The sequence below is a fragment of the Haliaeetus leucocephalus genome, unplaced genomic scaffold (assembly GCF_000737465.1).
Source record: "Haliaeetus leucocephalus isolate CR32 unplaced genomic scaffold, Haliaeetus_leucocephalus-4.0 Scaffold395, whole genome shotgun sequence".
Taxonomy (NCBI): domain Eukaryota; kingdom Metazoa; phylum Chordata; class Aves; order Accipitriformes; family Accipitridae; genus Haliaeetus; species Haliaeetus leucocephalus.
The window spans coordinates 4,943,089-4,967,879 of record NW_010972831.1 but is presented as its reverse complement, the minus strand read 5'-3'; the positions used below and the strand labels follow the sequence as shown (position 1 = coordinate 4,967,879).

General features: G+C 40.8%; 3 protein-coding genes across 9 annotated transcripts in view; 2 read left to right on the top strand and 1 right to left on the bottom strand.

Moving 5' to 3' along the window:
* The window catches only part of NCOR1 (nuclear receptor corepressor 1), a 61,115-nt gene extending 41,699 nt beyond the window's left edge, over window positions 1-19,416 (top strand). For 2 of the 4 annotated variants that reach the window (XM_010573698.1, XM_010573700.1), the window contains 18 exons: window positions 985-1,068; window positions 1,587-1,843; window positions 2,220-2,580; window positions 3,117-3,341; window positions 4,115-4,324; window positions 5,875-6,024; window positions 6,572-6,745; window positions 7,198-7,363; window positions 7,632-8,128; window positions 8,581-8,709; window positions 9,274-9,431; window positions 9,648-9,871; window positions 10,302-10,439; window positions 12,440-12,582; window positions 13,874-13,927; window positions 15,055-15,276; window positions 15,846-16,028; window positions 16,257-19,416. In XM_010573698.1, coding sequence (XP_010572000.1) covers window positions 985-1,068; window positions 1,587-1,843; window positions 2,220-2,580; window positions 3,117-3,341; window positions 4,115-4,324; window positions 5,875-6,024; window positions 6,572-6,745; window positions 7,198-7,363; window positions 7,632-8,128; window positions 8,581-8,709; window positions 9,274-9,431; window positions 9,648-9,871; window positions 10,302-10,439; window positions 12,440-12,582; window positions 13,874-13,927; window positions 15,055-15,276; window positions 15,846-16,028; window positions 16,257-16,444 — 3,563 coding nt within the window. In that variant the 3' untranslated portion in view covers window positions 16,445-19,416. Of the gene's footprint in view, window positions 1-984; window positions 1,069-1,586; window positions 1,844-2,219; window positions 2,581-3,116; window positions 3,342-4,114; window positions 4,325-5,874; window positions 6,025-6,571; window positions 6,746-7,197; window positions 7,364-7,631; window positions 8,129-8,580; window positions 8,710-9,273; window positions 9,432-9,647; window positions 9,872-10,301; window positions 10,440-12,439; window positions 12,583-13,873; window positions 13,928-15,054; window positions 15,277-15,845; window positions 16,029-16,256 lie in introns of those variants that run through there. The other 2 variants (XM_010573699.1, XM_010573701.1) reach the window with 2 other exon arrangements.
* TTC19 (tetratricopeptide repeat domain 19) lies at window positions 15,241-24,555 on the bottom strand. 3 transcript variants are annotated; one of them, XR_774758.1, is made up of 11 exons: window positions 24,369-24,555; window positions 24,230-24,303; window positions 23,988-24,098; window positions 23,390-23,428; window positions 22,774-22,830; window positions 22,438-22,499; window positions 21,776-21,870; window positions 21,419-21,573; window positions 20,953-21,115; window positions 20,220-20,431; window positions 15,241-15,309 (listed from the first exon to the last, which is right to left on the bottom strand). XR_774758.1 is itself a non-coding variant. In XM_010573703.1 (11 exons), exons 1-10 carry the CDS (start codon window positions 24,553-24,555, stop codon window positions 20,298-20,300), a joined length of 1,077 nt encoding a protein of 358 aa, XP_010572005.1. In that variant the 3' UTR covers window positions 15,288-15,309; window positions 20,253-20,297. The 3 variants fall into 3 exon arrangements, 2 of the variants coding, with proteins under 2 accessions (XP_010572005.1, XP_010572004.1); XM_010573703.1 differs by having other exon boundaries at window positions 15,288-15,309; window positions 20,253-20,431; XM_010573702.1 differs by lacking the exon at window positions 15,241-15,309 and having other exon boundaries at window positions 20,115-20,431.
* Window positions 24,556-24,641: 86 nt separating this feature from the next.
* The window catches only part of ZSWIM7 (zinc finger, SWIM-type containing 7), a 14,678-nt gene continuing 14,528 nt past the window's right edge, over window positions 24,642-24,791 (top strand). For both annotated transcript variants that reach the window (XM_010573697.1, XM_010573696.1), the window contains exon 1: window positions 24,642-24,671. In XM_010573697.1, the coding sequence (XP_010571999.1) occupies window positions 24,643-24,671 (29 nt within the window). In that variant the 5' untranslated portion in view covers window position 24,642. The remainder of the gene's footprint in view (window positions 24,672-24,791) is intronic.

Genomic DNA, 24,791 nt, shown 5'->3' with positions numbered 1-24,791 from the left:
ATTCCTGCAATAAACCTCTTCGATTATGCCAAGCAGAAGACTTGCACAGCTGCCATATCCTGCTTCAGGGCATCCCTAGTATTTTGATTTAATAAACTGTCATCAAATTAAGCCTGCAAAGGTCAAGTCAGGCCATTATGTAACTTTTCTGATTATTTTTTTTAAAAATACATGCAAGAAAATGTTTCATGCCTGAACTATGGAGTCTTATTCCTTAAGTGCGTTTTGTCCCATCTTTGGGTAGCCCTTAAAGACTATTTTGTGTATATTTTCATCAGATGGAAGAATATGGATTAGAGGGTTTTAGGCTGTATATTGAAATTCAGTGTTGCCTTTAAGTTGCTGATGCATTTGGGATCATCTTCGGGCTCTTTTTGGCATATGAGAACCTGCTCTCATACTTTTATGCTGTATCTCGTCACTCTGGCACATTTTCTGTCCTCAGACTGTGGAAAATGATGAGTTCTTTGGGGGTTTGATTTAGATTCCTCCTGTAGGAACAATAAATTCAACTCTTATCAGATGATTCAATATGAACTTTGATTAATTTGGAGGATGCTGAGGTATATTTTGGGGTATGTTTTTTTTCCTTTTTGTTCCACTTCCTGTCATGAACACCTTTCTTTACTAGGTAAGGAAACTGGAGTGTAAGAGAAGCAGTGACTGCTTTTGGGACAAGAGTTAAGCTTAATTATAAAAAATACCTTGTGTTTTCTAAATATGTTAAAACTTGCAACAATGTAATTGCATGAATAGTTGAACTGAAAGATTTTATTTTTTTTAGAGCAGAATGGTGTTTATAACATGTAGATACAATGCCCAGCATTCTTAGGCTAGGCCCTTTGGGCACTACCCTGATACAGATCCTATCTGTAATGTATGTAAGAAGGAGGAGGGGTTTTGTTGGTTTGGGGTTTTTTTGGTTGGGGTTTTGTTTTTTTAATAGTTGTTTAATTCTCTAAATTATATTCATTTTAATTTTAGGTTTAATATGCCGTGCACTGCCTAGGGGTAGTCCTCATGCTGAACTAAAAGAGAGAACAGTGTTGTCAGGCTCTATAATGCAAGGTAAAGTATTGCAAGTTTAGAAGGCAAGCATTAATTACATCCTCAAAAATCTGGATTTTTGAACCTGAAGACTGTTATTAACAATGGAAGCTGTGTTAAAGGTGGAGCTTATTTTATTAAACATGTTTTCAGAGCATAAATCAGCAACTTTCTGATATGCTATATACAAAGCTAGTGTGTAAACATAGCATTTTATTTCTTTTTGGAGAACAGGCTTTTTAAAATATGAATACTTGATAGTTAGCACTTTTTTTTTAATGAACACTGACAGTTCCCCAGACCTCTGAAGATGTATGCTATTGCCTTTATTTCAGCATCTGAAATAACTTGGGATGCTTTCAGTAGTATTTTGAATATTTGTTCAGTATTATTTTTGTGGCAGGTTTTTTAGTCTTCAGAATATATTATCGTAGACTGTAGCAAACCAAAGTTCCAGTATTATGACGTGTAGTTGGTTACTCTGTTTATGAAAAGTGAGACTTATTAGTAGCATTAATATGACTGACTTTCTATAAAAGGCACGCCAAGAGCAACAGCTGAAAGTTTTGAAGAAGGCTTGAAATACCCTAAACAGATTAAGAGAGAGTCACCTCCCATAAGGACATTTGAAGGAGCCATTACTAAGGGGAAGCCATATGATGGAGTCACTACTATAAAAGAAATGGGTCGTTCCATCCATGAAATCCCAAGACAGGACCTATTAAGCCAGGAGAGTCGCAAGACTCCTGAAATGGTGCAGACGACCAGGCCAATCATAGAAGGCTCCATATCTCAGGTAAATACAAAAAGCACTACTAGACTCATACAGTTGCTTACAGACTCAGTAGTGAATCAATTCAGGATATTTGAATAATGACAAATGGGGGTTGGTGGTGTTTTGTTTTAAGAAACCTACCAACTTATAAAGCTTAAAAATATTTTCTGTGTATTAGAAAAATCCTGACGCTTCACCTGTAGGGAACACACTTGCAAGCAAATGTGAGAGAACTGTCAAGTAACAATCATTAAGATCCAGTTGTATTCTGCACTGATGTGGTAGAAGCAATGAACTATGATATCAGCAATGTGATTTCCCCCCCCCCCCCAGCCTGCCCCCAGCATGAGTGAAGCATTGGCAAGATAACCTTACCTGATCTTTTTCTCTTTTTCAGGGCACACCCATAAAATATGAAAGCAACTCTGGCCAGTCTGCCATCAAACACAATGTAAAATCTTTAATCACTGGACCAAGCAAGCTACCCCGTGGAATGCCTCAGCTGGAAATGGTGCCAGAAAACGTGAAGGTGGTGGAGCGAGGAAAATATGAAGATGTGAAGACCGGGGATGCAGTACGTTCCCGTCACACGTCAGTAGTCAGCTCTGGTCCCTCTGTTCTCAGGTCAACACTTCATGAAACTCCCAAATCACAGCTGAGCCCTGGGATTTATGATGATACCAATGCTCGGAGGACACCTGTGAACTATCAGAGTCCAATGTCCAGGAGTTCACCTATGATGAATAGAGTTAGTGAGGGTATGTTATTCCTATCCAGAGTAAGACAAGAAGTTTTAATAATTTAATTTTAAATTTAATTTTAAACCGGTTTCTGTATTCCATTCTACTTTCTTTTATTCTAATGGCTTCTCTCCATTTGGAGGGTGGCTAAAAGGAATTTTCGTAGGCTGTAAGCTGTTAATTTAAATAAGAAAATGAAAATCTGCCATATTGTAACATGGAGGTGGGAAGGCAATTCAATCTCAATTTGCATTTGATTATGGATCACATTTAAAGTGTTACCTACAAGCGTAATGTTTTAAGGGCGGGAGCTATTCCTGAATTATAGAGGTATCTAGATAAGGAAGATAATATAGTAAAGTGTAAGCAATCTTAGATTTAGGATTTAGATTTTTCACTAGAAACAGTTTGTGATATAAAATGGTCTCTGTGATTTATTGTATCAGATTGCGGGGTCCTCTAGAACATTCCTTCAGAGCCAGTGTGTACTTACAGCTGAATTTTCTATTGAAAAAATATGCATTTTATTAATTTGGGTTTTTCATTATTTGTAGCTGGAATATCTTCTGGGAAGCCAGCAAATCACGAAAGGAAAAACACACTTACTCCGACACAGAGGGAGAGTGTGCCAGCAAAATCTCCGGTCCCAGGGGTTGATCCTGTAGTGAGTCACAGTCCTTTTGACCCTCATCACAGAGGAGCAACTCCTGAAGTCTATAGGGGTCACCTCCCTCCTCATCTAGATCCTGCTATGCCCTTTCACAGGGCTCTGGATCCTGGTAATACGTTTGTGTTGGTTTTTTTAGTTTTAGAAATATTGTATGCTTTGATACACGGAAAAAATACCTTTAAAAGGCAATTATCAGTAGCCAGATATAATTTATAAGAGGTTATATATACACACTGTTGTGGTTTGATTTCAGTTTAGTGGAGCTTTTAATATCTAGCCAGGAAACTTATTAGAATATTATTGTATAATGCCATAACTTTGTTTTTGAAGCTGCCAGGTTGCTTCTGTTTTGTTAAAAAGTTGAGACAGTATTTTTAGATAAGTATTTGTGAAGTACCTTAAAAGCTTTCAGGAAAGCTATGCAAAGAAGGATGTGGAAGATGCTATAGAATTAAAGTGTAATCAGGACCCCTCTGTTCAGGACTGATTTATTCTCGCTGACGGATCATCAGGTTATCCCTGGTGATATTAAATACAGTAGACTTCCTTTTAACCTATCCATCAGTCCACGTCTGTGAGGTGGTTTAACCTTCTTTAGGTATTGCAGTCCTTTACATCTTCAGAACTTCAGGATTTATATTTTTAATCATGTCGCTTCTCTAATGTATAGCTCCAATCTGGATTATTTAGCTTTTTCTGTCTGCATACAGTGCATAAATTCAATAAAACATCAGTATTAAAATGCTATTTTAATTCATTTGGCACTGGCTAGAGAGCATTGATAGCACCTCTCATTGAAGCTGTATAAACATCTGAAACTTTCGTTTGATATCACCCATACTGCTTCCTAAATCTTCTTTTTTTCCCGTCCTTCACCCTCAGCTGCTGCTGCTTACCTGTTCCAAAGGCAGCTCTCGCCCACCCCAGGCTACCCAAGTCAGTATCAGCTTTACGCAATGGAGAATACACGACAGACAATCCTAAATGACTACATTACCTCACAGCAGATGCAAGTCAATTTGCGTCCTGATGTAACAAGAGGATTATCTCCTAGAGAGCAAACTTTAGCTCTCCCATATGCCGGAGCAAGAGGTATGCCTGTGTTTTTTCTGATGTTCTTTAAAGTGTGTTTTGGATATGAGGTGTGGTTTGGTTGATTGATTTGGTTTTTTTGTTGCTGCTTATAAATATGTGTTGATGGATGCATGCATACAAGTGCATATGTATAGATATGTTTGCAAATGTGTTGTCATACATCTGCCTGGCTTTTGTAGATATAAAGGAAAACTAGGTTTGTAATCAATATTGTTAAAGAGAAGGCTGTAAGATTTATTAGTGTTCAAGAAGCTACACTGTTTTATGCTAGTTTAAATTGATATTCAGAAGCATATTTAACTCATCTTCAAAATTCAGAAAAGAGAATTAGATCAAAATGAGATCTTCAAAATAAAAATAAAAGCAACAGCTGAAAGGGTAAAGGTTGTGAAAAACATGGTGATTGTTTAAAGACATTATGTTAGAGAGTTAGCAAATATGTGTGACCTGTTGCAGGGTGGGGGAAAGCCTAAATCAATTTGGACACTTAGCAGCAGCAGGAAGGAGCTGTTAAAAGTAAAAAGACATCTCGCAAAAGTCTTAACTCCTCAAACAAAAGAAAATGGAAATCTTGACAAGTTAAATGTAAGACCATAAAGTTCAAAAAAATTGAGGAACAATTTATAAAGCTAAATGAACTAGTAACTTCTTCAGATACACTAGAAGCAAGAAATTTGGCAAAGAAACTGTAGGAACTGATAAATCATCAAAACTCAGAAGTAATGCTTTAGAAGATAAAGCCATTACAAAAAGAAAAGCAACTTCTTTGCAGCTCTGTTCACTGTGGAGAGATTTATATTACTGTGATGGAGATTCTCTTTATGGGTACATGAGTTTGAAGAACTCTTTCACATTGAAATGTTGAACAAAGTCTTAGAATAAAATAATAAAATTAATAGTTTTGAATCCTTGGGGTTACATGGCATTCTCCCAGGAGTTACAAACCTAACAGGAAATAGTCAATCTACCAGCTTGGTTACTGGATATGATAATCTGTCTGTTGCTTAAATCAGTTTTGATAATTATTGGTAGAATGGAAGACAGCAAATGTGAGGAAATTAGGCTGGTAGGACTAATTATCTTGGGGATAAGATACAAGATCCTGTAGTGTTTTAATTGGTTGGAAAAGAAAGGATAAGTGGTTTTTGTAGTAGGGGAAGTTATATTGGAGTTCCAGTGGGACCTGTGCATTTCAACATTTCATTTCATTTTATGAATATAAAAGGTCTGGAAAAGGGAGTGAATGATGTCAGGTAATACCATTTTCCTAAAAGGTGGGATTATGAGTAGAGGTGAAGTGTATTTTTCTGAAGGGCAATTAAAGGGAGTGCTAGAAATGCAAATTCTGACTTAGTATGTTCCTAAATTGCTGACTGCCAGATCTAAGAGAGTATAACCAGCTGGAATATAGTTCTGCACTTGCTTTATTCTTATATTTTTTCCACTAAACATTCACTGCTGATAGTTGCCAATGAACAGAATATATAATGTGTGGACCATTGGTCTGTCCTTGAATGGCCATTCTTACATGTGTCATCTCCTAACAGGAATTATTGACCTGAACAATATGGCTCCCACTATCTTAGTGCCTCATCCTGGAGGAACAAGCACACCACCCATGGAAAGAATCACATATATCCCTGGTACCCAGCTTACGTTCCCTCCCAGGCCTTACAATCCTGCTTCTCTGTCACCAGGTAAGAGCTCTTATGATTTGGTGATGTCTCTAATCATCTGACATGCTGAGATAATTGACCACCTTTATTTAGCTTTCATTAATGTCATGTTTTGATGTTTTCTCAGGCGATGCTTTTTGCATGCACTTCTCACTTGGATAGCAAAGGTTTTCCTAATAATATCCTTTATAGTTATATTAGCAGCTGAAGGAGTGCTGACAAATTCAGAATTTGCCTCGTTCTATCAGGTCTTTATTTATAGTCATTTGACTATGACTTCACTAACCTCATATTACATGTGTTGAAGGGTGGAATTTGTGTCTCTAAGCTGTCTGGTTTCTAACTGTATAGAAACCACTTTAGTAAAAAGCAGTTGACTCTTCCACTGTCACTGTATGTTAAGCTTTTGTCTTCCTAGATAAGTGGATGGTCTTGAGTAGAATGAAAATGTATTTGCGAAATTTTGCTGTAAGTGGATGGCAGAATATATTGGCAAGTGTTTACATCAAATTATGCTTAACTCGAGTATCTCTTTTTGCTAATTCATTTTATCTTATGGACCTTCCAGGACACCCTACACACCTGGCAGCTTCTGCAGCTGCAAATGCTGAAAGGGAACGGGAAAGGGAGAGGGAGAAGGAACGGGAAAGGGAGAGGGAACGTGAACGAGAGCGGGAAAGAGAACGAGAACGAGAGAGGGAAAGAATAGCTTCAGTCCCTGCTGAACTTTATCTTCGACCAGGTGAGCGCACATTGCTACATTTGGATCAGTTGTCTTGTAGACTCTTAACTGCTCATTTTCTATAGCCACTGTTAGCAACATGCAGCTTGTTAACATCACATGACAAGAGTTTGGTTTTAGTCTGCACTTAAGGCAGGTTCCTACTCCCTAGCAGTTCTGGTCATAATTGTAACTTCTGCAAGTACCAGGCTTCTTGATCTTTCTCTCATAGCAACGTAGTACCTAGGGAACGGTGTGAATCCCAGTTATCACTAGCACAACTTGCGTGTCATTTAGAGCATTGTAAACAGAATGCTACCATTTAAACCTTTAATACATACAGTCGCATCTAGAGTGGTGGAGACAACTGGGAAAGGATGTGGAGGAGACAGAATCAATACAGTGTTCTGCATTGTTATAAGAGTGATCTATATATATTTTTTGTTTGTTCCCCTCTACTCTATGTTCTGCAGGTACAGAGCAGCCTGGCAGACCTGGCAGTCATGGATATGTTCGGTCCCCGTCCCCTTCAGTTAGAAGCCAGGAGAACATACTGCAGCAAAGGCCTAGTATTTTTCAAGGAACCAATGGGACAAGTGTAATCACACCTTTGGATCCTGCTGCTCAGCTACGTATCATGTATGTTTTATAAGTTACTGTTGCAGAGATATCTGTTCTAATATTTGAGCTTATTAAAAGGTGCATTTAGCCTGAGGAAAATACTACAAGATGAGGATATACCACTATCTGATTGCTCTTGGATTTATCGGAAATGATCCAATGCATTTCTGCCAGTCCAGTTTGGATAGAAATTAGTGTCACAAAAGCTTGCTTTGTTGTACCCATGATATGGCTCTAGTTCTTTTGTCATGTGATATAATTCTGAATATTCGATGTTTGCCAACAGGCAGCTGACCCCTGGAGCTCCCTCTATTACTCAAGGGTTGCCAGCTTCCCGTTACAATACTGCTGCTGATGCCCTTGCAGCACTAGTAGATGCTGCAGCCTCTGCTCCTCAGATGGAAGTTGCCAAAGCAAAAGAGAACAAGCATGAAGGAACCAGAATAGAAGAGAATATGGGACGCCGGTCAGCTGTGGTTACTGAACAGCAGCAGATGGAACAGAAGACGCTGGAGGTAGAAAAGAGGCCTGTCCAGTGCCCCTATACATCTGCAAATTTTTCTGGTGGGAAGTCCCAGGGACAGTCTTCATCAGTAGTCTATTCAGAGGCTGGTAAAGAAAAAGGACCTCCTCCTAAATCCAGGTACGAGGAAGAGCTGAGAACTCGAGGAAAGACCACAATTACTGCTGCTAACTTCATAGATGTGATCATCACTCGACAGATTGCTTCAGACAAGGATGCACGAGATAGGGGCTCTCAAAGTTCAGATTCTTCCAGTAGTTGTACGTATCTTAGTAACTATCTACTTCTTTGCTGTCTTAGCCTTTTAGGGAAATAATGAGATGTGAAATGATTCTGATGTTTAACTATGAAATATTCAGCTCTGCACAGTACAAACAGATCATAGAAAAATACAGTTTTTGCATATAGTGACTCAAGATTCTTGCAAAATCAGAGTTGTTTGCTTTATTTGTATTCCATGCTACAACACGAAATGCAGGATAATAAGACTAACCTTCTCAGAAGTCAGGAAACCTAAAATTATTTGGTTTACTTTGGAACACTGTTTTGTGGAAGTATTTGTATCACCTTGCTTATTATGAGAAAAAGAGTGTTTTGACTTTGATTTCACAGGTGTCATTTTAAATGGAAGCACTAGTGTTGCTATGTATAGGCAACAAAAATTTTCTGTGATGTTTACACCTTATTCTACAACCTTTGCTTTGATATTCAGTATCCTCCCACCGGTATGAAGCTCCTGGAGATGCTATTGAGGTGATTAGCCCTGCAAATTCACCTGTACCTACTCAAGAAAAGCTACAGCCCTATCAACAAGAGACACCTAAACCAAGCCAGGCAGAGAGTAAGTTTATCTGCATATGCCAATATTCTCACAATTATCTTGCTTATATTTACCAGCTCCATGAACTCATAATGAAGTTAAAATATCTCGGGAGTCTTTAAGTGACCGCTTACCACATTCTTAAATTTTCAGAAACTTTTGTTGGAAGCATGTTGTTGCAGTGATCTGTGGAAAAACTAGAGCAAATGTATTGGCACTTGACATTAAACAGAGCTCCTTTACATTACCATATAGGTGATTTAATAAGAAATTTATTATTTACAATTGTGGCATATTGGTGTTGAAGCCTACATTTTTTACCTATTAGTAAAGTTCAAACTATTGCAGTACAGTTTGCAGGTGAGAAATGAGCTGAAATTCACCCATGTTGTGGAATGAACCTTTATTTATCTATTCTAAATTATAGGGCCTATATATGAAAGGGGAAAAGGTGGTTATCACACAGGATACCTAAAAATCTAATGCAGAAACACCTCATCTTTTACATTTATAAGCACAGAACTTTCAAACCTTGAAGCTTCGGTAATACCATCTTAACAGACTGACCTTTTCTTCTTCAACTAGATGACCCAAACAGGCCATATGAGGGGCCGATTCACCGCTATAGGACACAACAGGAACCCCCTTCACCCCAACAACCTCCACCTCCTTCTTCTCAAGCAGAAGGGATGGCACATGTGCCCAGGACCCATCGACTTATCACCCTTGCTGATCACATCTGTGTAGGTTTATTTGCATGCATCTTTTCAGATGTGAAAAGTTATACTTTGATGAAAACTTGTGTTTTGGAACATTATGTAATTATTAGTTTTACTTGAGGATATTATACAATAATGTGTCTGAACTTCTAATCTGTCTCATTCATCTAGTTCATGAATATGTACACTCTGGCCAATGTCTGACCAAGATCTCTTTTCTATCTTTTTGGTCACAATCAGCAAATTATTACACAAGACTTTGCTAGAAACCAAGCAGCTTCTCAGGCCTCTTTGCAGCCTCCCACCACTACATTCCAGAATTCCACCCCTGCTCCAACGCCTGTTTCTACCCGGGCAAAGACATCCAATCGCTACAGTCCTGAGTCACAGTCACAGTCTGTCCACCATCAGCGGCCAGGTGCTAGAGTGTCACCCGAAAACCTGTCTGACAAGTCCAGGGGAAGGTAATGCATGTATTCCGTTTAACTGCAAATTTAATTAGTGCCCAAATACGACATTTATAAAAAATAGTGCAGTAATCTTGGTGTAGATCAGAAGTAGAGGTATCTTTTAGTCTTTTTTTAGGCAGTGTCTGTCTTGCACTGTTTTTGACAATTGCTTGGCTCCATAACATAGCTTACAGCTGTTTTCCCTTCATTTCACATGCTTAATTTCCAGTCTTTAGAGGGGTGAAGATGTTTAATTACTTAGAACTTACTAGAGTCATTACGGACTATTCAAAGTCACCTTTTTGAGATTGCCAAGCATACTAAAGCATGTAACATATATAACTAGACATAAGTAGTTACGTAACAACTGGAATGCAATTACATGTGTTTACTACTGCTTTACATGTATTAAGAGTACTTATCTGTCTCTGAATTATGGATGTAGACCTGGAAAATCTCCAGAGAGGAGTCATGTCTCTTCAGAGCCCTATGAGCCAATCTCGCCACCTCAGGTCCCAGTTGTACATGAGAAACAGGAAAATGTTCTTTTGCTTTCCCAAAGAACTGAGCCTACTGAACAGAGGTATGTGTAAAACTGAATTTTGAAAACATTATTCTGGATCTCTGTGCTGCAAACAGTATCTTTATTAAGTTTAAGTGATCTTCCTCTGGTACCACAGGCAAGCTGTTAATCACTGTTACCCTTTTGCCCTAGCATTCAAAACTTGCTCCTTGGGAGGTGCTTTGGGAAGCCTGAGTAAAACATCATCTGTACATGTTCCATCTTAAATTTCTTGGTGCAAACAGTGTGTTCTATTGACACAAAACATCGTAACAGAACTTCTTATGGGTGCCAGTTCTATAAAACTGAAGTGGTTTTGGGGAAAGGTCCGTTTTCTACAATTTTTATTGTGTATATAAATATATAAATGTATATAAATAATTCAGGCTTCTCCTGCCTGATGGGCTTCCTGGATACTGTCCTGGTGAAGTGTGGAGGAGCCCAGGCTTCCAACACTTGTGATTCTAGAGCAGCTTATCATATGAAATACCACTAAGGAGCTTAATTTCCAGGAGGTGTGAAGGTGGGGTGTCAGGGGGTCCATGTGTTGGGCAGCCCTGTTTCCCAGAGCTATTTGTCAGTCTGCCAGATCTGCAACATAAACCTACATGGGATCCCTGGCAGACTGTATCAGTGCTGGTGTCTTCAAACGTCTGGCAGATGCACGTTGGAATGGATGCTTCTGTCGTTTGCTTTGCTGCCTGCTGAAGAAGGAATAGCACCCAACGTGCTCACCATGTACTTATTTCAGGCTCATGCTGGTGAAATGGATCCTTTTTTTCTTGGGTTTTTTTCCCCCTTCCACTCTGCAGTTGCTGACAGGCTTGTTGCAGTCCATGATGGATATTAGCTAGATGTGAAGGGATTTTCAGGAACATGGCAGGGAAGATTGCACTTTTTAGAATTTTAAGGATTGTGGCCTAAGAAACCTGGAGTCTTTGTCTTCGTTATTTTATTTTTAGCTTATTTTTTTCAACTGAAGTATGGGGTGGGTTTTTTGGTTTGGTTTGGGGGTTTTTTTGAATTAAAATTGATTTGCCAGATTGCTGCTGCTTAGAATACTAGAGTTAGTTTAAGTGCCACAGTGAACATAACTTAGTTGATAATTTTTATTCAGTGCAAGTTGTTCGTGACCCTGGTATTAGCTTAGATTTTTCACCTGAATTTCTTCATGCTTTGGGGTTGTGGGTTTTTTTTCTTAAAACTCTGTAATTGGAATACTAATGTTTTTATCATCTTTATAAATAGCCTAAAATTTGCATATTTTCAGATCTGAAGATAAAATGCACCCCTTCTCAGTTTGACATTTACTTCAGCAATGCTTTTATGCTAATGTGACAGAAATTGTGTACAGAAAGTGTGCCAGCTACTGTGCATGTAAAATTGATGAGGGATATGAAATACAGAATGTGGATCCCAGTCTGAATTTGTGCCATAGAGCAAGGATGGATAACTGGCAGCTCTTGAGCCAAATTCCAGTCTGTAAGGTTATTTTACCTGGTTTCTAAGAATGCCTGAAATAGCTTATTTGCTTGGACCATGTGTGACAGAGTGGGTAAGCAGACTTAAAAAGAAATACATCTTTTCTAGTGGCATACTGGGGACAAGAGTGAGCAGAAGATTGTAAATAGGAGCAGCTAGGATGAGTATTTGGGCTTCTAGCTTAAGCATTTTGTTGCCTACCAATTTGCAGTGCAAACTTCAGCCAGCACGCAGGTTTAAAGGCAGAAGTAGGTGTCCCTGCGATAATTTGTGAGAGCATCATCTCTGTACCACTCTCCAGCACAGGCAATGACGTGGTCATTTTTTCTGTGAGCTGTAGAATCTTAAACCCTGTTACCTGGATAAAGCAGATGTCCTTGGAGAGTTATTAGACTTGTCTAGTCCCCAAAAAACAGGCTGAGGAAAGAGTCTTAAAGCTCATATGAATGTTGGTGGTTTCTGCCTGACTGCTTTTGGAAAGATTTAAATGTACATCTTGAAAAATGTTCTCTCTCTCTGACACATGTTGGTCTTGGCAGGACTGACTCTCGCTCTCCAGGCAGTATGAGCTACCTGCCTTCATTTTTCACCAAACTTGAGAACACTTCACCAATGGTAAAATCCAAGAAACAGGAGATATTTCGAAAGCTGAACTCATCTGGTGGAGGTGACTCTGACATGGGTATGCAGGACTTGCCTTTTCACTGAATTTTCCAGCTTAAGCTTTATGTGACTGCCATCCACAAATGTCCTAACCTAAATATATTTCAAATAACATATGAATGAATATAAATCTATTAATACAGAACACATATAATAACAATTTATGACCAAAGAACTGGAAGATTGTTAGCTTTTTTCCTCTTTTTTTCCCCCTTTTGTTAATGCTGGTGTATGTAGGACTGTCACATTTAAGCTTTTTAACTCTTTAATTTGAGGGATGGAAATAGTTTCTGAAAACCATGGAAAAAACAATTAACAAGAAAGTTGTTCAAACCTGACATTCTAGTTAACTTTGTGTCTGTAGTTTGCTTCGTATGAACATTAACTATTACACATTTTCCTTTTTGGAAAGGTGTCTTGAAACTGAATGTTTTGTGTTTTCTTGGGCCTTATGATTATGGCTGCTAAGAAGACATATTTTAATATAGCTTGAGTAATGGACACTGACATGGTGGAATATGATACTAGAACTATATTTTTGTTTTTTCTCATAGAAACCTTAACAGAACTTTGTATCAAAATTACCAGTGGTGAGAATTTAAGCTGGTTTTGAACTCAATACCTAATAGAGAGTGTTTATTTGAAAGTGAATGCTCTTGCATTAAGCAACAAATTAATCTCATTCTGAGAAACAAGGCTGTGTCAGTAAGGGTTGCAGTATTCTTTTTATTGGATCCCCATTGCGTGCATGATAGATTTTCCTCTGTTGAAAACTTCATGTGCATGCTTGGCATACAAGCACGCTTTTCAGTGCTGCCAGTAATCTTTTCATTTATATATTGAATTCAGTGTTATGGTTTAAAATCTTTACCTATATTATGTCCAATTTGAGAATAATGTGGGGAAGGCAGTGGTTTAGCCACTCCAAAGTTGTTGCCATTAATTTTTTTAATACATACAAATACTCTGCCTCTGAGGTTCATATGTTGAAATTTGTATTTAGCGAATCAAATGCAGCTTTGCATCTTAAAGTACATAGATTGTGAAATTTCAAAAAGTCAGTCTGCTTTCTGAAGTAACATCTTTAAAAGAAGGTTAGCCATGACTGTATAAGATACTTTTACCTTTGTATTGATCATTTTCCTGAGAAGACATAGATGCACATTCATCTTAGAAGAGTGAGAAACAAAAAACTGAATATCAAAAATAGTTCAAAAGTAATTATACCTTGTGCATTAGGACTACTCATGATCACTTACAGTGATCATCAGTACTGAAAAACTCAATGAAATGTTGTGTTTTAATTGCAGCAACTGCTCAGCCAGGGACTGAAATATTCAATTTGCCAGCAGTCACTACCTCAGGTAAGTTTTTCAATAAAAGAAACAACATATGTTTCAGAAAAAGTAAACTGATATACTCTCTTTCATTTATGTGCTTTGGGGTGTCCAGTAAATGAGGAAGATTATGAAAATTTAAAAGGTAATATCCTACATGAAAATTTGTTGCCTGTATCATAGGGAAAACCAAAATGACCAAAGGAGGTTTCAGAAAATATTTAAATGGGAATTTAATCAAGAATGATTTATTTCTATGTGCTCTGCAAATCTTACACAGAAGTAGAAGTCATGAAATTGGTTAGCATCTGACTTAAATAGAATTTAAATACAGTGCAGTTCAACAAAACTTGAGCTTAGTTGATCAAATGCAATTTACTTCATAAACTGGGGTATTTAAAATACTTACTGATTATTTTTTTTCCTATGATAAATACATGATAAAACCCACCAACTGTCTATGAGACGAGGAAATTAAATATAACCTGTACTTTTACTTTGTTAAAGAGACAAGTGAGGCAGAGAATTGAACTGAAATGTGGGAGACAGGAACTGCCATATCTGAATTCTGAGTTGTACCACAGACTGATTTTACATGATTTTGGCTAGTTGCTGCCCCTTGTGGTAGAGTGCTTCTGTCTTTTAAATGGAGAAAGTACTGATCTCCATTAATTTAGATGAAAGACAAGATTTTGGAATAAATATTTGCCACATATCACACTTCATAAGACAAATTAGTATGGATTATTAATGAGAGAAGTATTCTGCTGCTGTCTTCTCTTTACAAGTGAATAATAGCTGCAGATTTTACTTAATATGCTATCACAATCAGCATGCTCAGCTTCCTTTGCTATTTAAAAAAACAACAACAAAACAAACAGTAAAATTTACCCTCTTGCAAAGAGTCTGACATTCAGTGGCACTACTGATGTAGGTCTTCAGTGTTTGCTGGCATGTCTAACTTGTAGCCATTGTGAGCTGCTTTAGAGAACGTAGCTTCACGTTTAAAAAAATCTCGTCTTTGGTCTCCCCCCGCTCCCCCTTTCTGCCTCTCTCGAAAATCTTTTCCCATATCCCTTTGTAATTTCTCTGAGATATATTTTTTGCTTCCCCCCCCCGCCACCTTTCCCTGTATGTTTTCTTTTGTCTCCCAGGTGCAGTCAGTTCTAGGGGTCATTCCTTTGCAGATCCTGCCAGTAATCTGGGTCTGGAAGACATTATTAGGAAAGCATTGATGGGAAACTTTGATGACAAGAGTGAGGAGCATGGAGTTGTAATGTCACAATCTATTGCGGTAGCACCTGGCAGTTCCAGTGCTGCAGTATCAGCAAGTAATGAGACCCGTAGGGAAGAAGCTAATCCATCACCGAATTCAGGTGAGGTATTGCAACTGCTAAATATTTCATGGTCTTAAAGAAAAAATAAATAAACTAAGGGTTTGAATAAACTTGGTATCACTGAAAATCACTGTCTGTCTTCTGGAAGTGATAGAGATGGTGTTTCCCTCTACTGGTCCTGGCTTTCAAAGTGGTGCTGGTGCCTTCAGGAGCATTAGCCAGTATTTCTTGGAGAATGACAACACTGATGAAACAGGGAAGAGATAACAGGGTGTATTAGATACCTGAACCTTCTCAGTGGTTTGATGAAAATGCATGTGTAGTACATCACCTATAAAACATACGTAACAGTGGGAGCTAGCTTGAACTGAAAGCATCTCCCTTCCTAAAAATGGAAATATAGCTCTGTTGTGATAACAGTATGGATTTTCTAGCAATACTGTGTTAGAAGATTAGCCTATACAGTCACTAATTGTAGTAAATCAGCATTCCAGAAGACAGCAGTGTGAAAGTCCTGTTTGCTGCTATGTGATAATTTATAGAAACAAACGTACAGAGGCTAAAATTCGGTGTGATGTTTTTGTGAAATCTGTCCCTTCTATTTCCAGGAGGGGGAGTCAGCAAGCAGAAGCTAATCGGCAAGTCGAATAGTAGGAAGTCTAAGTCTCCGATTCCTGGACAGGGGTATTTGGGAACCGAAAGACCTTCTTCTGTCTCATCTGTACATTCAGAAGGGGACTACCACAGACAGACTCCAGTGTGGGCCTGGGAAGATAGGCCTTCATCAACAGGTGAGAAATGGGTTTCTTTCAAACTTGACAAACCAGATGTGGATTTGTAGAAAGGTCAGATGTAGACATACTGTAACACTGGTATATTGGTCAAAAGTTTACAGCATATGAGGATTTTGTGAAACAGATTTTTTGCTAGTTGTCACAACCAAAACCAGACAATCTTTCAGATACAGATCTCTTAGAACAGCTTGTGTTTTTGACTTGGAGAAACTCTTTTTGATTCAGGTTCAACACAGTTTCCTTACAACCCGTTGACGATGAGGATGCTCAGCAGTACACCGCCAACATCCATTGCGTGTGCCCCACCGTCCATAAGCCAAGCAACCACTCACCAACAGAACAGGATATGGGAACGAGAGCCTGCACCACTGCTTTCAGCACAATATGAGACTCTGTCTGACAGTGATGACTGAACTATGCAGATTTTTTTTTTTATTTGCGAGTCAAAAAAAGAAATCTATTTTTGACTTGTGCCCATAGAGACTTTCCAAGAGAGCAAGGGCCACACAATGAAGAATTGATGGAGAGTCCGTTAAAAGCCTTCTGCACAGGCCGTGTGTTGGAGGATTGTGATCAAGAAGGTTGACTTACTAAAGATAAATATGTAAAGAGTTTTTAAAAATGTGGACTATTCCTGTTCTACATCTATTTGTAAAGAAAACCATAATGTCTTTAAATCATTCTTCTGTAAATAGAGAGTACTTTTTGCAGTGTTTTTTCCCTTGCTATAGTATCTGGTGTACTTATGTTCAAATCATTGCCTAAAATTTGGGGGTCATTTTGTAATTTTTTTTAAGCATTTTCTCCAGTGTAGAGTACTCTTCATAACCCTAGCCTCCCTACCAGCCTAGCCTAACCATAACCCTAGCCTCCCAAACAGCCTAGCATCATTGCCCATTTAATGCCATGCCACTTCTTGCAGGCATTGTGCTTTTCTATAATTTTTTTTCCTAGACACACTTTCTCAGTGGTGTTCAAGCTCTTGTGAAAATGTTGATTTTTAAGACTGACCCCTTAATGAATTCTGTACATTAACATAGTCCAGTTCGCTGGAATAAGAAGGTATATTTCTTTGAATTTTAAATTCTGCCACATTGTAAATTTTTGGTGCGGTTGGTTTTACTTAGCAACACTGCAGAAATATTATTGCATGGGTATGTTATGGTTCATTTTTAAAAGGATAAAAAAAAAAACAAAAAGAACAGCTTCTGGAGGCATACCTCACTGTTATGCACACTGGGAATTTTAACTGCGCCCCGAAAGCCTATCTTAGTGTTTTCTGTTTCTGCATTGTATGCAGTCAAAACAGGCTCCTAAATTTTACTGTTATATTTAACCACAGCAAATGGCTTATCTGAACAGAGGCTCTGGGTGGGTTGATAAATCCTTTAAGAAGAAAAACCTCTACATCCCAAGTTTAAATAAAACAAAATGCTTTTATAGAATAATGGAGCAACACACGAGTCAACTACTTGGCTTCTGTTACAACCAGTTTGAAGTAGGTACTGTGATTTTTACCTTCCTCCAGTCTGATTTTAAAATCTTTATGTAATAATTATTTTAAAGTCTGTGTCCCCATCCCAATCCCTAGCCCTATAAGCAAGCTTTTGGTGGAAGTCCTTACGAATGCTTGGCTTAACTCCTAAAGTGTGCAATACTTGTTAGGGTGATTTTGATTTTTAAATTGTTTATGGTACTAGGAGAGTCTCCTTAATCATTCATCTATCAATGCCTGCTATGATATGCTTGTAGCTCACGTACATACATCTGAGTAGTGATATCACAGGGTGTCCTGACATCCATCTTCAAAAGCATCATTTTTTTTGCTGCACTGACCTCAGGAAGTGAATTTAAATTTTCTGGGGTAGAAGGACTGATTTACAGATAGCACTGAGTTGGGGAGTGGTATGGTCTGTCAGATTCCAAACTGCTTTTGCATCTCATTGATTATAGAGTCTTTGCCTTGAAGTTATTTTCCAGTCAAAATATTTTTAATTTAACACTGTATTTACAATAAGTATAATGCAGCTGTGTAACCTTAAGCCGTGTAAGCTCCACATCTTATGGAAGGACTGTAACGGTCCGGTTACAAACAGGAAGAAGTACAGAACTCTTTATCAACAGCAAATTTACTTTGAGTACTTCAGAGGAAAGCCTTTTTGCCCTAAGTGTGGGAAAGAAAAAAATCCAAAGGAACTCATTTGGAAACTTGACACTGTGTTGCAAATACAGAATTATTTTGCTACTTTTTTTAAACGCTGCATCAGAGTAGATCAGTTGCCAGTCTTAAATATCCTTGCAGTCTTTCTCTGAGAAAGGGTTTTTCTCACCCTTCCATCCTTTACCCTTCTGGCTTTGAAGTAGTGAAGTTTTCATCCTGTTTGTAGACCTGTGCTCTTATTTTAACTTTTTTGTTCCCACAGCAACATATACTGGAAAACATGTTGATCTGCCCTTTTTGTAGATTTAAATTTGGAGTGGAAAGTTCCATTCTAAAACTCACTTGTTCTCACTTTCTTAGTGTAACAAATACAACGTGAAAGAGGCATGTACAGACAAATGTCTTTGCTAACTGTACAGTAAGTATAGCATGTTCATTGCAAAGCTTCATGTTATTGCTGCTGCAGCAGCAAGATATCCAAAGTAGGATAGTCACTTTCTCCTAAGATACAGCTTGAGTGGCATTTGCACATAAAATGTTGCTGCTTTTTTGTTTGTTATCAGAGTTCCAACTTCTCCAGCATAAAAACCTCTCCAGAGCCTAAGTTAGGGTTTACCACAATTCCAGTAATTTTCAAGTATGGAATTACATCTGACCTGTTTCAAACAGGAGGGTGTTTGTAAATCATGTTTACAAAGTGTAGTTTACTACAAATTTTTAACTGATTTCTGATCAGCGCTTTCACAATGCTTTCCATCTTGATATGTTGCGTGATTCTGATATGAAATCATTTAAGACTTGAAAAACCCATGCATCATAAAACAACTTTTTTTTCCACACAATGTCTTCAGTAGACAGTGACTTCTGGATTCAGACCAATCAATAAAGGGGATCAGTTCTCCATTTGCTTTTCCTGTGTCTCCCTCTTGTTTCGCAGCATCAAGCTATGTTCATGAGAACAGGCAAAACACTTCCCTTAGGGGGTGCTGCAGGGTTCCCAGTTAACACTGCTGGAGTATTGAAGGTCTGCCACTTAAAAACCAAAACCCAGAACTTTAAAGATCAGCTCTAATGTGTTAGAGCCTTCCTGTTAGTACAAGTGTGCCTGTAGCAAACAGCCATATTTTTACTTCTTAGCTTGCTGTATATGTGAATTAAGTTTTTCTAGCTTTACTGCTCATCTACTCTAGAAAACCTGCATGCCTCTTCTTAGCTCAAAGTTAAGCAGAATGCAATTAACATTAAGGGTTGTACCAACCAGCTGAAGCTCTTACAAATGAGAGGTTAAAATAATGCTTGGTTAGTGACAGGATTACAGTTAGTTCTACTATCCTAGCTAAATATGATAACTTCAGAAGCCTCAGCATTCTAGCACTGACCTATCCAAGAAAGGATGACAGCTTTGACACTGTGTGCTCTTGACTGGGGTAAGGTAGCTGAGTGTTTTACTACTGATGACAACAGCTCTGTTTTAGTCTCACCCCTCCTCTGAGAGGGCATTTTCAATCTTTGGATGCTAAACACTTTGAAGAAAAACACTTGCTTTTCAGGCAATGTGTTTGAAAAAGACATGGAGCTACAGCTCTGTCATAGTCCAGGTGCAGCCTGGGAAATGCTCTGTTGAAGTTAACACATACTGAACTGTAGCACTGACAAAAGTACACCCTGTTGTGCTAGCCAGCATGTAAAGAGTGAGGCAATGCCTGCCTGTTCTTCTTTTCATGACTTAGCTTTTGTATAGCCATGTTTTGAAACAGAATACTTCTGTGAACAGTCAGGAGTAGCAAATGACTACTCCTTCACTGAACTGCAAGTATTAATACCAGGCTAGACTTGCCCTTTGCTGGCAGTCAAGACAAAGTTAAATCACTAGCACAGTAGGTCACTCTAACCATAGACTACACCACAAAAATTTACATAGGTTAAGATTTCACAACTTTATTTTGGGCCAAGTTGCTAGGCAGTAGCAGCCCTTCTTGTTAAGCAGTCCTTAAACTCCTCATTGCTGTTCCCCTGGAGAATTGCACCAAACTGGTCCCAGGCTGCTTCTAGTGACCAACCCTTGCTGCTGTCAGCGACCTCAAGGTTGGACTCTGTGGCCAAACTTATTTGGAGCCCTTTCTCCTCTTGGCCAGCTCAGCTAGTTCTTCCTGGATATGCTGGACAGAAGCAACATCTCCCTTCTGTTGTGCCTGCTTGAGAGCTTCTTTGTACACTTGTTTTGCTTGCAGAAAGTCTTCTGTAGTAAGAGGGAAAAGTAGCAGAGCTAGCCAATTACAGTGCCCATTTTCGGAGTCCCCTCCTGAAGCTGACCACATGCAAAGGACAAGCATACTTGGAACACATCAAGAATTAGGGAGGTTCAGAAAACATCCAGCAGAGGGTGCCAACTATAAGAGCTAGACAGCAGCAATGATGATGGGACAAGGTGCTGCTTCAGCATTAAGATCTCATAGAAACAAGTCTCAAGCATGTCTTCTGTCCTTTTGGAACCAGTTACTGTATATACAGGACAAGGGAAACAAGATCCCCTGGCAACCTTTTGAGTCAGATGCACCAGTACTGCATTTATCTTGGACCAGATCCTTCAGCAGCTGAATTCAATTTGGGTGCAACACAGGTTGCCTCCACAAAGTCAGCAGACCTACTGCTTAGACTAAAAATAGTAACACAAAAATAACACTGTAGTTCAGTCCTACAATACAGGTATCCACAGTCAGCACAAGCACAGTGACATAGGCTGGATGTTTATTTACCTACCTTTGTGCATCAGAATTGCTGCCAGGTTATTCAGCACCATGTGCTCCTCAGGGTGCTGAGTCTCCTTTGCCAGCTCAGCTGCCCTCTTCACATAGGAATATGCCTCATCGTAGTGCCCCTGAGCATCCAGTACAGTTGCTAAGTCATTTATCAGGATGACAGTCTGTACCAGGACAGAAAAGGAAGCCTCAGAGCAACAGTCGGTATAGAAGTCTGGGGCAGCAGGAGCACCACATTCATTCCCCTGACACACTAGTAAAAGTAGTATTTGCCAGAGAAGTTTTCAGTAAGAAAGCATCTTATATTTATATATCGGCATGCTGCATGCTCATTGTTCCTGGCAGGAAAACAGAACATAATTCAGTGCTGTGTACATTTGATGGCAGCAAAGCTGCTTTTAAAGCTGCCTCATTCCCTAGATTAGCCTTTCTTTCCCTAGTAGCCCAACTACGATTGTACAAGTCACCTGTGGATGAGTCTCTCCCTGAACATCATTTGATATCTGCAGAGCCTTCTCATACATTTTTTGGGCCACTGGGAGCTGGTTAATGCTTAGGAGATAGCGAGCATAGGAGTCTAGACTCATCCCAAGCAAGAGACGGGTGTTGGCCTTTTCTTCAGCTGCAAATAAAGAGGAGTGGAAGTGATCACTTCTGCAAGATCAAGCATGAGTCTCCATCCTACAAGAGCAGGAAACTCATGCAGTGTGAAGACAATGGATTGGCATGAAGATGGTGCTTAGGCAATATGGTAAGCAGCATCAAGGAGAGGGAAATGGAGAAAAGATAATGAGAGAAGCCTTTGGCAGACAAGGCAGTCCCACCTGGTAAGACATCCTCAGGCAAGTCCTTTTGCTTGGCAATCTTCTCCTCTAAGGTCAGGATGCAGAACTCATAGCCAGCCAGGGCTAATTTGTGCCTGCAAAGTGCAACAACTCAGCAAAGCAAGGTTCCTTCCATCCCTGAAGGGACAGATGTGAACACTTTCAATCCCTCATTCTAAAGGGCCTGTAAGACAGCTTTTCCCCTCAACCAGACCCTTCTTGCCCATAATGCTTTCTTCTTGATCTTGGCCTGGACCCCTCTCTTGACCCATGGGCAAAGGGGTCCAAGAGGTGGAGAGGCCCCCCTCCCCCCAAACAAGGCCAGCAACCCATGCCAATGCTCCACTGAAAAAATGAAGCTACAACCAGCCACCAACTGCTTCAAAAGCCGCCTTTCCTGTGAGATGTGGATTTAAGACTAAAGAGCAATGTCCTCTATGGCTACTTCTGCCCTAAGCTGGGCAGCTCCTACAGCAGTCACTGGGCTGCATGACAGTGGGTACACAAATATCACGCCTGTGGGAACCTTTATGTTGATGTTATCTTCTCACATCAAAGCTTCCTCAGGCACTCTATTCTTAGAGAAAAGAGCCTCTGCTTCGCCACCACTGCCACTGTGAAGCTGAGATGAAAGCAAAAGATGCCTTTAGCAGGGAACTCACTGTTTCTGAGCAGCATAGATACTGGCCAGCTTGAGGGACATCTCAAGGATTGCATTGTCATCCTGCCAGGAGGACACACAATGCAACTGTTACTCTTCTTGCATCTCCCCAGTCGAAACGTTACTTTGTCAGCAAACAAGTTTAGACCTTAAAAAATCCCCATCCTATTGTTTCCAGAGCTGCTACCCATTGAAGGATGTTCCTGAGAAGCCAGCAAGCTCACAGCTAGTATTGCCGATTTCCAGCAGGAGGTATTACAGCACAAGAAATAGACCAGAGAGTTGTGCACCACACTGTTAATACTTACAGGTGAAAGCCTTTATCAGAAGAACGTACCTCCTTTGCATCCCCTGCAAGCAAATAGCTCATACTTGCTTTGTAGAGCTTTTCTGCCTGAAATGAGAATTTTGAAGAGAATATTGAGGAATGATGGCAGTCAAAACAAAAGATCTCTACCCTTTATGGAGGCAGACTACTGGGAGAAACCTGTCTCACAATTTGTGGCATTTACATTGTATGTCAAGACCAGTCAGAAGTGAAAGGCTAACCAGAGCCCAATGGTACAGCCAACTAGTGGGTCCTTTCAGTTTCTACTTTAGGACTGCTACACCAGCCATGAGTTTACCACATCTGTGTGCCTTCAGGGCTTTCCTGGATTCTCCTTGCGACAGGCACATCTAAATGCTTGACTGTGGCATTTGACAGCAAGAAGTATTCCTTCCCTTGCGCACCATGTTGGAGCTCAAAATTTAACTGTGAAAGTATCTTTATTAGCAGCATATGCTCCATGGGACTGCAGTCCCAAGGCAGATTATTCTGCTTTATTCTGGGAGATCTCTGCCTCAAGTCTCAGCATGCAGCTTGTCACAGCACGCCACACCTCCAAGATCTTGCACAAGATGTCAGCCTTTTAAAATTCAGAGGGAAAAAAAACCAAACCAGAGTTACTCACATTGTCCAGGTGTCCCTGCATGAAGGCCACGTTTGCCATCTGGAAGAGAGAGGCAGTGCTGAAGCTTCACAAAGGCTGCAGGGACTAGCCTCAACGCAACCGCTTTTTCTTCTACTTACGCCTCCACTATAGCCCCAGTATACGGCACTACACCCCCCAAAGGGACCTGCAGCCCCATAGTGACTTGTAGCACAGACTAGACATGATATGAGGGGAGACCTTATCACTCTCTACAACAACCTGAAGGGAGGTTGTAGTGAGGTGGGTATTGGTCTCTTCTATTGAGTAACTAGTGATAGGACGAGAGGAAATGGCCTCAATTTGCGCTAGGGGAGGTTTAGATTGGATATTAGAAAAAATTTCTTTACTGAAAGGGTTGTCAAGCATTGGAACAGGCTGCCCAGGGAAGCGGTGGAGTCACCATCCCTGGAGGGGTTCAAAAAACGCGCAGACGGGGCACTTCAGGACACGGTTTGGTGGGCGTGGTGGTGTTGGGTTGACGGCTGGACTCGATGCTCTTAAAGGTCTTTTCCAACCTAAACGATTCTATGATGCTATGACAGGGGACAGCCCCTGCCAGCTCCCCCCCGAGCCTTACCATGCTGTAGGTGTAGACGATGGCTTTCCTGTTATCCGACTGGTGCGACAGCCGCAGGGCTTGGTGCAGCACCCGCTCGGCCTCCCCCAGCTCACCCTTCATGACGCTGAGCTGCAGAGAGAGTGGGGAAAACCCGAGGGGCAGGTCACCCGCCGGAGCCCACGCGTGACGGCCCCCCGCTGAGGTAAATCACCCCCCCAAGGCCGCCACGTCCGCGTCCCTGCAAGGGGCCGGCGCCTCACCTTGGCTCTCTTCAGCAGGAGGATGATGGCGTCCTCGCCCTCCTCCTCGGCGTCCCTGGGGAAGAGCGAGAAGGCTGCGGGGCGAGGGTGACCGCCCTGCCCCTCACCGCCCCGGCCCGCAGCCCACGACCCGCCTCACCTCCCAGGAAGCCCAGGGCACCCCCGACCGGCCGGGCCCACCGCCGACGGGCGAGCCCCGTCCTGCCGCCGCCGCCCTCCTCCCCTCGGGCCCCGCCACGCCAGACGGTTCGGGACGGCGGGAGCCCCGCGGGGCAGCGCCGGGCGGCCAGGCGGCACAGGGCCCGCGGCACCCCCGCCGCCAGCATCTTTCTCCCCGCGGGCCCTTTAAGAACTCGCCCTCGCCACGTGATGCGGGCCTGTGCGTCACCCGGGGCAAAGGGCGCCTTGTTGCTATGGAGACGCGCCCTCATGGCGGCCACAGGTAGGCCCGATCCCGGCCCCGGGGTCGCCGTCCCAGGACCGGCGGCTCTAAATAGCTCCGACGGGGCTGCACCGTGTCGAGGGAGTCCCCGGGGACCGTAGCGGCGAGCAGCCGATGTCG

Coding starts and splice junctions, on each gene's coding strand:
- TTC19 (XM_010573703.1), bottom strand. CDS start 24,555: ATGCTGGCGGCGGGGGTGCCGCGGGCCCTGTGCCGCCTGGCCGCCCGG. Junction 23,429..23,987: donor TCGTCTACACCTACAGCATG/GTAAGGCTCGGG, acceptor TCTCTCTTCCAG/ATGGCAAACGTGGCCTTCAT. Junction 21,574..21,775: donor GCCTGAGGATGTCTTACCAG/GTGGGACTGCCT, acceptor CTTTATTTGCAG/CTGAAGAAAAGGCCAACACC.